General features: G+C 42.1%; 1 protein-coding gene across 1 annotated transcript in view; it reads left to right on the top strand.

The window, feature by feature from the left end:
- Positions 1 to 15,156, top strand: part of LOC146712270 (alpha-2-macroglobulin-like) — a 41,091-nt gene that overhangs the window by 13,218 nt on the left and 12,717 nt on the right. The window contains exons 13-23 of the mRNA XM_085451993.1: positions 7,243 to 7,306; positions 7,401 to 7,546; positions 7,952 to 8,101; positions 8,985 to 9,128; positions 9,235 to 9,337; positions 9,434 to 9,581; positions 9,951 to 10,176; positions 10,437 to 10,563; positions 11,122 to 11,243; positions 11,329 to 11,380; positions 11,604 to 11,687. Coding sequence (XP_085308119.1) covers positions 7,243 to 7,306; positions 7,401 to 7,546; positions 7,952 to 8,101; positions 8,985 to 9,128; positions 9,235 to 9,337; positions 9,434 to 9,581; positions 9,951 to 10,176; positions 10,437 to 10,563; positions 11,122 to 11,243; positions 11,329 to 11,380; positions 11,604 to 11,687 — 1,366 coding nt within the window. The remainder of the gene's footprint in view (positions 1 to 7,242; positions 7,307 to 7,400; positions 7,547 to 7,951; positions 8,102 to 8,984; positions 9,129 to 9,234; positions 9,338 to 9,433; positions 9,582 to 9,950; positions 10,177 to 10,436; positions 10,564 to 11,121; positions 11,244 to 11,328; positions 11,381 to 11,603; positions 11,688 to 15,156) is intronic.

Here is a 15,156-nt window from a genome sequence, read left to right as displayed (position 1 = left end):
CGGGCCCTCAAGCTGACGAGTCTTGGGGCTGGACGGGCTCCTCGGGCCCTCCAGCTGACGAGACTTGGGGCTGGACGGGCTCCTCGGGCCCTCCAGCTGACGAGTCTTGGGGCTGGACGGGCTCCTCAGGCCCTCCAGCCGACGAGGCAGGAAGCTGGACGGGCTCCTCGGGCCCTCCAGCCGACGAGGCAGGAAGCTGGCTAGGTTCTCCTGAACCTCCAGCTGACGAGTCTTGGGGCTGGACGGGCTCCTCGGGCCCTCAAGCTGACGAGTCTTGGGGCTGGACGGGCTCCTCGGGCCCTCAAGCTGACGAGTCTTGGGGCTGGACGGGCTCCTCGGGCACTCCAGCTGACGAGGCAGGAAGCTGGACGGGCTCCTCGGGCCCCCCAGCTGACGAGGCAGGAAGCTGGACGGGCTCCTCGGGCCCTCCAGCTGACGAGGCCGGAAGCTGGACGGGCTCCTTGGGCCCCCCCAGCGAAAACCGTCTCAGAACCAGTGGGCACTGGAGCCCCTGGCACACACAGGACAGAACCAGCAGGTGCGGGGACCTCTGGCAGACGCAGGACAGAACCAGCAGGCGCACGGGCCTCTGGCAGTAACAGAACAGGACCAGCAGGCACGGTGGCCTCTGGCAAACACAAAGCAGACTGCAGCTGCACAGAGCATTGACTCAGCTCAGGCAGCCACAGCCGGGTGCAGTCCTCAGCTGGCTTCTTAACCTCCAGGGGTCCAGAGTCGGCTGGGGGCTGAAACCCAGCCTCTGGGGAGGCCCTGGGGTGCGTCACAGTCTCTGAACTGGCCAGCTTTTGAGGACTGATTACAATATTGTGTGGTTTGTCTCTCTGCTTAAAATGAACAGATGAAAAATTGTTCTTTGGCAAACGGAGTGTTTTAAATATTTAGGCATAAATTTACCGAAAGATCTTACAAAACTATTCGAACAGAACTACCTACCCTTATACAAAAAAATAAAGGAAGATATAGTAAGATGGAATTTAATTCCTTTCTTTAGTTTTAATTCAAGAATTGATTCTATTAAAATGAATGTATTGCCAAGATTTTTGTATCTATTTCAAACCCTACCAATAGAGATTAACCAAAGTCAATTTAATGAGTGGGATAAAATGTTATCTAGATATATATGGCAAGGTAAAAGACCAAGGGTTCGCCTTAAAACACTACAGCTGGCTAAGCAAAAGGGAGGATGGGGCCTCCCTGACCTCAGATATTATTATTTTGCAGCGCAGATGAGAGCAATAATATGCTGGTGTAACCAATCATACACTGCCCAATGGAAAACCATTGAGGAACAAATGCTGTCTATACCTATTCAGGCAACTCTAGCTGACAATAACTTACAAACCTATATAAAAAATACTGATAACATGTGGGTGAAAAGGACCCTTAAAACATGGAGAACTATTATAAAGGAATATAAACTCGAGACCAATATTACAGTTCTTAAATGGTGTGCTTACGACTCAGAGTTCAAACCTAATGAACTGGATTCTAGATTCAAGGACTGGACAGGTAAGGGCATAACAGCCCTGTGCAGTATAATGAAGGATGGAAAATTGTTCAGCTTTGACATGCTTAGAAAAACATTTTCATTAGAAAAAGAAGACTTCTATCGATATCTGCAGTTAAGGCACTATGCCGACACGAAGATGAGAAACGTAACAATGATAAACACACGCTTGATGGAACTGTTTATAAAAAGCTATAACTCAGAAACTATTGATAGAATTGTATCATGTCTCTATAAGGGTCTAATGGATTTGAAACCACATTCGACTTCATATATTAGAACAAAATGGGAGAAGGAAGGAGGGATAAAAATATTAGAGGAAGAATGGACGGCAATATGGAGATATCAGTGGATGTGTACTAGCTCACAAAAGTGGAGGGAATTTGGCTGGAAGTGCCTAATTAGATACTTTATAACACCTTCTCAGAAGTCTCATTATGATGATAACCCCCCTGCTTGTTGGAGGAACTGTGGAAATCAAAGTGTAAATCATTACCATATTTTCTGGGACTGCTCAATCTTGAGGGATTATTGGAGAGAAATACATAATGCCTTACAGGATATCTTTAAACGTGAAATACCTCTCGAGAGTAAGACTATGTTCTTTGGATATATACCTCAGGAATGGCCTAAATATGATAAACATTTAATAAATATTTTATTGGTGGCCTGTAAAAAGAATATCACCAGAAAATGGTTATCCCCAGAGAGCCCAAACATAAGTACATGGATGGAAATCACAATGGAAATTTATAACATGGAAAAGATAACAGCTTCTGTTAACCACAAGCTGGAGAAATTTACATCATATTGGGAAAACTGGGTTAAATATATCACGCCTCATAGGCCAGATTTTACTATTACAAACCAATAATTATGATGTATGTATATATATTTATAGGATCACCCCATACCAACACATCCGTGTTTTTTTTTTCTTTTTCTTTTTTTCTTGTTTTTTTTTCTCTTTCTTAGGTTTGTTAGTTTTGTTTTTTGTTTTTTGATTTTCGGATTATGTGATGGTTTCAATTACTTTTATCGTTGTAAGTATTCTTCCCTTATGACTTGGATGTAAATTAAAATACTATTTCAGTATTTAAGGCAGATAACCTAAGTATGAAGAATGCTTACATGATGTACATACTGTGAATGCCTGCTTTTGAAACCTTAATAAAAATATGAATTAAAAAAAAAAAAAGAAAAATTGTTCTTTTCGGGTTGGATTGACTTAGCTTGTTGTACAGGAGGAGTAGGTGAAGATGATGGCTGAATAGGTGGCTGAGCTGATGATAAGGCTGATGAGTCTTCTACCAACTGAGCTACTGACTGGGCTATGGGCTGTAACATAGTTTGTAGTAAGTCTGGCTGTGACTGTAACTGAGCTATGGGTAGTGAAGCTGAATGGGGTGGAGGTGACGGCTGGGCTGCTAACTGAGCTACTGGCTGGGCAGCTAACTGAGCTACTGGCTTGGATGCTAACTCAAAAAACACAGCCCCGGTATAAACAGTCACAAGGTCTGGCGAAACAGAAAGAGTGTCTTTTCTACTCACCACAGCCGGCAACACAGAACTCTCGGGGCCCGGCTGTGGCAATGGGCGTCGGCAGTGTGAATGTCGCTTCCTTCTCGGAGACAGCTCCGACCGGCCGGGTAATTCTACATCCGGCGGGCCGGGCCGCAGATTCCCCGGCGGGCAGTGCAAAACATTCACCACCGGGCTGGGTCGGGAAGCGGTAGCGGCTGGAGGGTGAAGGTGCAGTTCTTTTAGAATGAAGTCCTGTGCGAGCAGGTGAAGAGAGTCCAGTAGCCAGGGGTGAGTAGAAATTAGCTGCTGTAGCCTGGCTTCTACAGCGTGGTGAAATTACTCTCCCTCACGTTCAAGCCACAGGTTAACCTGTCACGGGTAATGGGGAAATACGGACTCAGTCGCGGAGCTCTGGATGCGAAGCAAACAGTGCATTTATTTACAGTGCTCAAAAACAGTCTCAAAACACAAAGCGAAGTACAAAAATTCAACGGTGATCATCTCCAAATTCCCAGTGGTGTGCAGGTGAGTCTCCCAAGTGATTATCCGAGTGTGTTTCTCCTCCGAGAGCTTAATCCAGCGGGCTCCTTCTCTCCAACCTTCTGCTCCGTATCACTTCCTCCTACAAACGAGTGACAACAACAGGTGAGACAGGGTAGCCGGCTAAGGCTATGTTACAAGTAACAAACACTCTTTACTACCGAGCTTCCAGTACAATCCAGCGTCGGCTGCCATCCGGACACACAGTTAAATATCTCAGTCCACAACGAAGGATGATCAGTGACAGCTGGGTGGCAAATTAGGTGCAGGTGTATCAGCCACTGGGTGGAGGAGGAGAGAGAAGCACACACATACACACACAGGCAGGTCGCCCCGGGAAGGACCGTCCGACCATGACATAACCAACCTCGAAATGGAGTCAATCAATTCCTCCCGAAACTCCTGGGAAGGTGCGGTTGCTGCTGGGTCCATGTTTGGTCGGCTCGTACTGTCACGGCTGGCACCAGTCGTGTTGTGGAATGAAAGGAGGACCCAAAATGCAGCAGTGACTGATGATACGAGTGACGTTTATTTACAAGGTGGCAGTGGCAGAAACAGGCAATGAAGCGTGAGAAATTACTAACGGAAACCTAAACTGGGAGAAACTAAAGAGCAAACCTGAAATCTTAATGAAACGGAGAGCAGAGCAGAGAGACGCAGACTAAGGAACAGGATGCCAAGAAACACAGACGAGCCGACAACGAACACAGACCGACACCCACTAAATATACACACACAAGATAATCGGGTAATCACACACAGGAGGGAAGAACAGCTGAACCCAACACACATGAGGACCGGAGCAGACAAGCTGAACACAATGACAGACAGACACAGACCTTCAGAACAAAACAGGAAATCTAGAACCCGAACCGGACACAAGGGGGGAGGACACAGAATAACTAGAACAGAGGAAAATAATCATAAAACACAAAACGCTGGGTCACCTTTCTCACTCACTATGTGTTAACAGACCTCTCTGCATTGAATCATATCTGTTATTAATCTTATTGTAGGGTCTACCTTACAATAGAAAGCACCTTGATGTGACAGTTTTATTGATTTTTGTTGGCCTTTTTTGCGCTCCATCTCATCCCAAACCATCTCCTTTGAGTTTAAGTCAGGTGACTGTGGAGGCTAGGCCATCACTCTCCTTCTTGGTCAAACAGCACTCACACAGCCTGGAGGTGTGTTTGGGGTCGTTGTGCTGTTGGAAAATAGATGATGCAATGGCATGTGGCTGCAGGATGCTGTGGTAGCCATGCTGGTTCAGTGTGCCTTCAGTTTTGAATAAATCCCCAACAATGTCACCAGCAAAGCCCCCCCCCCCCCCCACACACACACATACACACTATCACACCTCCTCCTCCATGCTTCACAGTGGGAACCATGCATGTAGAAACCATCCATTCACCTTTTCTCTGTCGCACAAAGACACGTCAGGTGGAGCCAAAGATCTCAACTTTGGACTAATGAGACCAAAGCACAGATTTCCACTGGTCTAATGTCCGTTTCTTGTGTTTCTTGGCTGAATCGTAGCATAAATGAATCACTCACTCACTCACTCACTCACCCCCTCCCTCCTGGCTCACAGCTTCTTCTTCTGCTTGGTTGGCAACCAATGTTAAGGCGCATTACCGCCCCCTGGCTCACAGCTCAGTGGACATTTAGATGAGAAAATATATATTTAACACGTGAGGAAAATACTAATAAAATAAAATAAAAATAAATAAAATAAATGTTACCTTTAGAAATCTTTTTTTTTTTTGCTCTTTTTTGCTCTATAAAAATGGTTGTTTTTCTTTTTCAATCACTTATCTTACCTGTAGGATTTACTAAAAAATGGAAACAAATTAAGTTTGAGTGAAAATGTAAATTTTTTGCACTCTCTGGTCAACTGACTCAGTGACTCAAATGACTCAAAACACCCGATTCACTTTGGTGAGTGACTCACTAAAACTCGATTCAGCAAAAAGAATCAAATTTACCATCACTACCTGCTACTGGAACTCTGTGTGGCATTTATCTGGACTCTAATCTGAGCTGCTGTTAACTTGTGATTTCTAAGGCTGGTGACTCTGATGAATTTATCCTCAGCAGAGGTGACCCTTGGCCTTCCTTTCCTGGGGCGGTCCGCATGTGAGCCAGTTTCATCGTAGCACTTGATGGTTTTTGTGACTGCACCTGGGGACACATTCAAATATGAATTCTAACAGTTGTGTCAGCTGTTCTGTCAGCCGTGTACCAACCTGACTTCTGCACAAAACAACTGATGGTCCCAACCCCATTAAGAAGGCAGGAGATTCCACCAATTGACACTGATAAGGCTCACCTGTGAGGTGAAACACGTCAGGCGAGGGTTTGCAGCACTGTTGTGCAGCAAAGTTGTGTACAGGGCTTTGAGTGCTCAGAAAGAGTAGAAAAGCGCTATATAAGAACCAGTCCATTTACCATTACCATTCACTGCCAGTAAAGCAAAGGGCAGCTCTGAGGACTCTAAAACATAAAACATATTTAGAGATATTTATATACTTTTCTTTGCTTCAGTATGCATCTACATTGTAGAAAGTATTAAAATAAAAATTAAAAAAACACTGAATGAGAAGGTGTGTCAAAACTTTTAACTGGTAGTGTATATCCACCAGTGTTGGTCAAGTTACTTGAAAAAAGTAATCAGTAACTAATTACTGATTGCTTCCCCCAAAAAGTAATTAATTACTTAGTTACTTAGTTACTTTTTAAAAACACGATTTACAACCTGAAGAGGTGATAAAGCGATAGATCTTTCAGCCCAATTCTACTTTTTCTGCATAATCCATCATACAAAATGTAATCAAATGGAAAAGTCTCTTTTTAAAACTTGTTTTATTAGTTTTAATCTTTTAACTTCATGCATCAAGCAAAAATTTAATTATATGCAACATTCTCTGACTGGAAGAAATTAGTTCAACATTTAAACCTGTTTTCTGCACATTCCAGCACATAAAATAAAATATTTTTTGTGTTTACACTCAGTCTTTCAAATAGATGCAAGTAAAACACAGCAGAAAATAAATAAAGTCAAAGACTCAGCGGTCCTGTTGCTCTATTTTCACCTGTAAAGCAGGAGCGGGGTAGGCGGAGGTTTACCCTGGTGCAGGTGTGCCGCGGCGGTCAGTTAAAGAATCCGCGAGTTTCTCTGTGAGTTTCCCATTACGTCGTAGCTACTCGGTGCTTGTTTGGAAGTTTAGGGGTTTTTTCGCTGTAAAAAGAAGTTTTCTTCCCACGCACAGCGGACACTAATGTTTTTGTCACTTTTTACGGAATCAAACTCAAAGTAAGGTCAGTACTTCCACGCTTTAAACGCTGCACGCTCATACTCTCTCAATCAATATGTGATCCACTGTTGATCTGCACACAGCTGTTGTCACGAACGGCGCACTCGCTTACGCCACTGTCGTGAGACATTCTCGCAAAAAATCACGGTTTTAGTAACGCAGTAACGCAGCGTTCCTACGGGAAAGTAACGGTAATCTAATTACCGATTTTGCAATAGTAATCCCTTACTTTACTTGAAAAAAGTAATCAGATTACACGTCACTGCCCATCTCTGATGTCCACAGATATCAGTGCTAGTTCATTCTTGTTTTTAAATGATTTCTGTCTTCCAGGTGTTGTCCAGAGGAGCTGTCACCATGCAAGGACAAACACAGGTTGAAGTGCAAGATAGATCGGGTAAAATTTCCATATTTCCACAAATGCCACAGCCAAGCATTGGCGTTGGTCTGTTTTGTTGATCTGTGGATGCATGTTTGGACCTGTGTTTCAGTGAATGAGGGCCAGGTGTCCTTTAAAGTCAGAGTGTCTCCTGAGATGGCTCCAGAGTTCCAGGTTGTGGCTTATGCCGTCCTGCCAAGTGAGGATGTAATTGCCCACAGTGCTGACTTCTCTACTGACAAATGCTTCAGCAACAAGGTGAGTGTAATTCTAGAGGTGTGCTGTGTGTTTGGTGTCTGCAGTCATGCCATGTCGTTCAAATCAAAGTCAAATTCAGTTGGCTAAATCACCTGAGGATTTCTAGCATCAGTAAATGGACTGGTTGTTGCACAGCTGTTTCTACTCTACCTAAGGATTCAAATTGCTTCTTTATATGACCTCATGACCCGCTCACTCCCATTTATACAAGCACTTTTTCAATGATGATGCAAGTCCTACCTATCTAACACTGACACAGTGTTCATACAGTGTCCAACGTGGGCTACAGCCATCACATGGGACTCATGATTTGTCACTCACCACAGTGAAGCAGCTCATTTAGCCAGCAGTGCGTGGGGACTCATCACAGTCACTAAACTTCTACGGGTGTTTTGTGTGTGTCAGGTGTCAGTGGAGTTTTCACCGTCTTCAGCCGTCCCAGGTGAAGAGACCAACATGCAGGTGACGGCCCTGCCACGTTCTCTGTGTGGTGTGAGCGCCATCGACAAGAGCGTTCTCATCAAGGAGCCTGGGAAGACTCTGGATGCAGATAAGGTAACTGCTGATATTAACACCAGTGAGGTGGACACATCCCTTATTTCCAGAGCCCGTAGTGTCGTGAGTTACCAGCAGCTCATGCCTTCGCTCCGGTACTTGTGTCCTGATAAGTATTCTTTGGGCAGTCGTACATTGAACTGTTTTAAACAGTCAAATGCTGAGTTTGTCTTAAAGCAAACTGGTATAAAAAATACAAGGTTACAAATGCATGTGTCTGTGATGACAGTCTTTCTAGCGAGTAAGTAAGTACCATGCTTGTTGCTCATGTGGTTGCAGACAGCAATATTTTAATCTTATAAAATTAATTCCTTTTGAGCAAATTAATATTTCAGCATGGAGATAAATCCAGGATCATGACTTTTTTTTTTTTAGCAAATAATTCAACCATGCAAACAAGTGTATGACCTGCCAATCACTGTCTGCTTTACTTGAGAAGAATTTAACTTTGCACCAAAACTGCTCAAATACACGAGTATTTGTTGATGTTAAACATACAGCAAAACCTGGAAAAAGTGAGACTTAGTGAGTTTAAGGAGCTACAGAGACAGCTTCAAATGGAGAACACTTACTGTAGCCATATAAGTCACTAAGAACGATGTGGTGTTTATAGTAAAATTGTAGAACTTCTGTAACATTTGGTAAACAGATACTTCAACTATAACACCTCACATCTGCGAACACTTACTGCTGACTTGATCATTTTTATTTATTTATTTTTTCAGAATTCTTCTTAGATAATGTAGCAATTGATTTGAGCCTAATCTGTACTTGTATTTACACCAGTACTACAGGTAAGAGTTAAAAAACACATGTGGATCAAATGTGACCAGGCAGGCAATAAATGTTTGGAGGTTTTGCTGATCTGCACTTTTCTTTTCAGATATTTGACTTGCTCCCACTCAAGAAATCCTCAGGTATCCCGTATGAAGTTCATGATGCTACAGAATGCCTTAATGTGAGACCAAAAAGATATGTTTTGCCGCACCCCAGTCAAGAGCAAAATGACGCCTATGCAGTTTTCCAGGTAACATACATGTATACCTGTGAGTCCGTCAAACATAACGTAAATACAATAGTTTTTGTTGTTGCACCAGTTTTTGCTGATCTTTGTGTGCTGCTGAAATATGTAGAAAGTCGGACTGAAGATGGCGACAAACTTGCTTTTTCGATTGCCTTCATGCCTCAAGTTCAAAGGAAAAGTCTACCATGATGACTCTCATCATGTCTCCTACAGTAAATCTTTCACTTGTTTGTGTTGTGTTTTTGATACAAATTTTCTTTTTATTCACCAAAAAGTAAACTGGTAATTATTTTTCTCTTTTTATTTAGGTATGCTTCCCCGGTTTAGAGATGGTTCTATACGACTAAGTAGTCCTGTTGTGGGATCTGCTGGGCAGCTTCCTCGTGAAGCTGCACCAATAGAGACAGCTCGCTCTTTCTTCCCTGAGACGTGGATCTGGGATCTGGTGGAAGTTGGGTAAGTATCTGTTGTGAAGAGATCTGGTGCATATTCCATTTTAAAAAGTTTATACGATCACATTTAGAAACCCATGTGAACTTTCTGCTGTGTCTTTGCACACATGAAAAAGATGAAAATAGAATAATTGTGAGTTTTTTCTTGAGCATGTTTTGATGCTTCAGGCTGATGTTTTGTCATATTTAAAGTTTTGTGGGATACATTATTTCACTGTCATCAGCACCGTGGAGCTCTTTTACTTTGTCAATGCAACATATACAAGTCATTCACACTGCAGGATGTAACTACACTGTTATACAAGTAATTTACAGACATAAAAACATGTTTGATTATGTTACAGAATATGTTTGTGTGTATCTGCTGCTTCAGAGACGATGGAAAAAGGGGCGTGTCCCTGACTGTCCCAGACACCATCACCACCTGGGAGACGGAGGCTTTCTGTTTGTCCTCTCAGGGTTTTGGTTTGGCTCCTCGTAAAGAAATGAAAGTCTTCCAACCTTTCTTCCTTGAACTCACCATGCCCTACTCCATCATCCGGGGGGAGCACTTTGAACTGAGGGCGACTGTCTTTAACTACCTGACCAGCTGCATCATGGTAATGAATGATTAAAGTGTTTAGATACATGTCTGTTCATAGCCAAGGAAAGCCATACTGAAAACATGACTTTCTAAGCAAAATTTATATCATAGTTATTAAAATACAATAGAAAATATCTTTTCTTTGGCAATATAACCATGCAGGATGCAGGCCGTTCTTGAAGGGCCCCTGCTCACCAACACCTACAAGCTCACCTGTAGGTGTGTTCACATTTGAACTCAGGTTTAAATGTAGCCATGTCTGTGTTCCTCGTACAGGTTACTGTCACTCCTGGGCCGTCCTCAGATTACACCCTCACGCCTCTCTCTGGTGATCTGTACACATCCTGTTTGTGTGCCAACGAGCGCAAGACCCTCAGGTGGACCATGATCCCAACAGCCTTAGGTGAGGATCAGGCTTTGGTCCTCCACACGTGGGGGTTGTAGGGAGTGGGGCAGAACGTCTATACCTCCAGCCTGAGGGCAGCAGCTGCCTCCATCCTCATGCTTTACTTAATGCAGCTGTCTTAGCCAATTACAAGTCATTTTGAAACCTTCCTTTCAATTCATTATGCATGCTTCCCTTGCACAGTATCATTAGAACAGACTGTTTGCAGTTGCATTGCCATGCAAATGATTTCTTCTTAATCTTAAATGGATCTTATGATTTGCAGTACTTTGGCCTCCAGCAGGACTCAGCAGCAACCCTGACATCATTTTGGACTGTTTTTTTTTCAGCTCATGTTTTTCATGCCTGATGCAGTAAAATTTCCAATTGTAATTGATCTTACCTTCGACTTAGAACCAACATTAAATCTAGATTTAGATCTAGTGTGATCACAGTTAACCGCCTCCTTTTGTCCCAACACATTTCCTTCTAGTTTCTACAAAATCTGTAAAATAACCTCGGTAACCTTTATTTTAATGGAGAGACGAAGAAGGTGACCTGTGCTGCTGCTTTTAGGGGCTGTGAATGTGACTGTGTCTGCTGAGGCCGTAGCGTCCCATGTGTCATGCGATAATGAGGTTGTGAGCGTACCAGACAGAGGTCGCATCGACGTGGTCACCAAATCTCTCATAGTGAAGGTCAGTGTCATAAATACGAGACGAGAAAAACATTTTTACTCATAAAATTTAAATTGTTACTCATTTTAAAGATACTTTTCTTCAGGCCGAGGGAACTGAGACGACAAAGACGTACAACTGGCTTCTTTGTCCAAAAGGTCGGTATGATTTCCATCAGTTACAAAGTTTAAATAAAGAAATGACCTAAATGCTCAAAGTTAGCAGTGGAGTGCACTGTGTACATAAAATGTGCCAAATTTTCATCTTTTACTTTCACAAAATGTAACGATATGTGCTGAAGATCAGGCCACCTGGTGACTTTGGACAGTAACTGTTGTAGTCGTGACTTCCTGATTGGACGTTTGTTGTGTCTGTACACAGGAAGCCCGCTGACGGAGGAAGCAGAGATACATCTGCCTGAGAATGTGATAGAAGGATCTGCCCGCACTTCTGTATCAGTCCTGGGTAAACCTCATCATTTCATCTCAATTTTGATTCAGCCAAATAAAATATGGCAGGTTAAAGCTTTGTTAAAAAGGCAAATTACGAAAACAACAGAAAATAAAAGAGACGTCATGTTCAAGTAAAAGTAAAAACCGTATTCAGCTTTTAAAAGATGATTTCATTTATAGATAGACCCACGTCTTCCTGGCCTTGTGTGAAAAAGAAATGGACCCCAAAAAGGCTGTTTGTGCCATTCTGTGCAGGAAGAACTGCAGTCTAGCTTTAGTCATAAGTGTGTTTGAAACGCTGAGTTTTGGCCCAGTCACACCAGAGGGTTTTCCAGCGCAATCGTTCTGGTCATGCAGAATCATGTCAGTAGGATTTAAGTCCAGATTTTGACTCGACCACTTTCTGGTGTCCTGGATCATTTTCCATCTTAACCCTCTGGGGTCGACGTATGCGCCGACACGTCAAAATCACATGACCAATTTAAGACGACACAGCTACAAGATAGTGAGGGGATTTCTTTCTCTTGTTGGAGAAACGGCTCTTTCGGCTCGGCGCATTAAAAAGAGCCGGCTCTTTCAGCTCCCAACCGACTCTTCAGGTTGTTTTGTTGGTCGAAAGTAACGGACTTCAGACTATATACCAGTTCTTGAATTGTGTCGATGGACCACGTAAAACCAGAGTTATGATAAAAAATACACATAATGTTTTTTTCTTTACAAAACAGTGGCGTTTACAGCAGGAAGAACGGTAAAAACGGCGTTTTCTACAGACAGCGCTAGCAAACACTCTCTGCTTGCGCGTGAAAAAATAAAAATAAAAAACACTCCTTCCCTATTGGTGTTAGAGTTTACCATGTCAGCCAATCAAAAAATGATATGGCAACATGTGACGCTTGGTTATTTAGGGAGAACGGCATTTTTAGTAGTGACGGAAAGCGAGCAAAAGAGAGAGCGAGTTTTCATATGTCACACATTAGTGACGTTTAGCGTGTTTGGAGGCTGTAGTTAGTGTGTTGTGTAGTTATTGTGTTGTATTGTGTGTCAGTTAGACTGCTGAATGTCACATTTGCTCCAAAAACGCCGTCAAAGGTAGAGTCCAGTGTAAACGCTGTTCCCACATGGAAAACTGGACTGATGCTCCTCCTGCTGTCAGACCTGGTTTAGGCCTGTGCTGTTCTCCTCTGTCTTATACTGAACACAAATCATTTGTGTGCCTTCTTATTTGATGCAGAACTGATTGCTCTGTAAATAGATTTAACTGGTTATGTAAAAAACGCCTGAGGCCTGGGCTGCATTTTTAGGTAAATAGTACCATATAACTTTGTTGTTTGCAAAATTTGTGCATAATTTTATTCTTTCTATTTGCATTTCAAGTTATGAAAATGATTCATTAAACATGTTTGTGGGTTTTACAGTAAAAAATTTAACTTTTTCTACTCGGATTTTGACATTTTTGTCTGAATTTAGATCAATTGTGCTAATATAGTATACCAAAATGAAAAAATAACTCAAATTTCAGATATTTAAAGCTGTGCTGAAAGTAACGATACCAAACAAGGCAAGATAAACTGTTTTTAAAGGTGAGATATAGAGGTAAAATCAAAAGTAGTCAAAAACGGCCAATTATACCCTGGACCCCAAGGCAAGGCAAGGCAAGTTTATTTGTATAGCACAATTCAACAACAAGGTGATTCAAAGTGCTTTACAGAGACATTAGAAACAAAAACAAATAAAAAGCATGATTTAAAATTGATTAAAACAAGCAAACAAACAAACTAATTAACAAACAAACAAACAAACAAAACAGTATATAAAATCAAAACAGATAAAATCAGAACAGTAGATAAAATCAGTAGTTAAAATGTAAGTTTTGAAATTTAAGCTTAAAGTGTGGATTTGGTGCTTTATTCAAATGCAGCTGAGAACAGGTGAGTCTTCAACCTGGATTTAAATAAACTGAGTGTTTCAGCTGATCTGAGGCTTTCTGGGAGTTTGTTCCAGATATAAGGAGCATAAAAGCTGAATGCAGCTTCTCCGTGTCTGGTTCTGACTCTGGGAACTGATAAAAGACCGGATCCAGATGACCTGAGGGTCAGGAGGTCATTGATGTATTTTGGTCCTAAACCATTCAGAGCTTTATAGGCCAGCATCAGAACTTTAAAGTCTATCCTCTGACGGACAGGCAGCCAGTGTAAGGACCTCAGAGCTGGACTGATGTGGTCCACTTTTTTGGTCTTAGTGAGGACTCGAGCAGCAGAGTTCTGAATGAGCTGTAGTTGTCTGACTGATTTTTTAGGTAGACCTGTAAAGATGCTGTTACAGTAATCAAGCCTACTAAAGATGAATGCATGGACTAGTTTTTCCAGGTCCTGTTGAGACATCAGATCTTTTATCCTTGATATATTCTTGAGGTGATAGTAAGCTGACTTTGTTATTGTCTTAATGTGTTTTTCTAAGTTTAGGTCTGCATCCATCACTACACCCAAATTTCTCGCCTGGTTTGTGGTTTTTAGGTGTATAAATTGAAGTTCTCTGGTGACCTGTAATCGTTTTTCTTTGGCGCCAAAGACTATTACCTCAGTTTTGTTTTTGTTTAGCTGGAGAAAATTGTGGCACAACCAGTCATTGATTTCCTCAATGCATTTACCAAGAGCCTGTACAGGGCCTCGGTCTCCTGGTGACATTGTGATATATATTTGTGTGTCATCTGCATAGCTGTGATAGTTTATTTTGTTGTTCTTTATAATCTGTGCCAGTGGGAGCATGTAAATGTTAAACAGAAGGGGTCCCAAGATGGAACCTTGGGGAACTCCACATGTGATACTTGTCTGCTCAGATGTGAAGTTACCTATTGATACAAAGTATTTCCTGTTTTCTAAGTATGTCTTGAACCAGTTTAGTACAGTTCCTGAAAGACCTGTCCAGTTCTCCAGTCGTTTGAGTAATATGTTGTGGTCAACTGTATCAAATGCTGCACTGAGATCCAGTAAAACTAAGACTGACATTTTTCCACTGTCTGTATTCAGACACATGTCATTAAACACTTTGGTCAGAGCGGTTTCAGTGCTGTGGTTCTGTCTAAAACCTGACTGGAAGGCATCGTAGCAGTTATTCTGTTTTAAGAAGTAACTGAGCTGTTGAGAAACTGCTTTTTCAATGATCTTACTTAAAAATGGGAGATTTGAGATCGGCCTGTAGTTTTTCATTTGTGTCTTGTCAAGATTGTCCTTTTTCAGTATAGGTTTGATTACAGCAGTTTTTAGTGGTTCCGGAAACACACCTGATAATAAAGAAAAGTTGACGATCTGTAACAGGTCTGACTCTAAAGTCTTTGAGACCTTTTTGAAAAAACCTGTTGGCAGGACATCTAAACAGCAAGAGGATGAGTTCAGTTGACCTAAGATGTCCTCCAGGTCTTTGCTGTTAATTCATTCACTGCCATTGACGTCTATAGACGTCAATTGAAAGCATACGTTTGAAAA

This window comes from Copadichromis virginalis, linkage group LG3 (assembly GCF_057382275.1).
Source record: "Copadichromis virginalis isolate Kocher_CV1m ecotype Utaka linkage group LG3, C_Virginalis_male_GT1.1, whole genome shotgun sequence".
Classification (NCBI taxonomy): Eukaryota; Metazoa; Chordata; class Actinopteri; order Cichliformes; family Cichlidae; genus Copadichromis; species Copadichromis virginalis.
The sequence above is the reverse complement of the archived record's forward strand: the minus strand, read 5'-3'. Positions and strand labels throughout refer to the sequence as shown.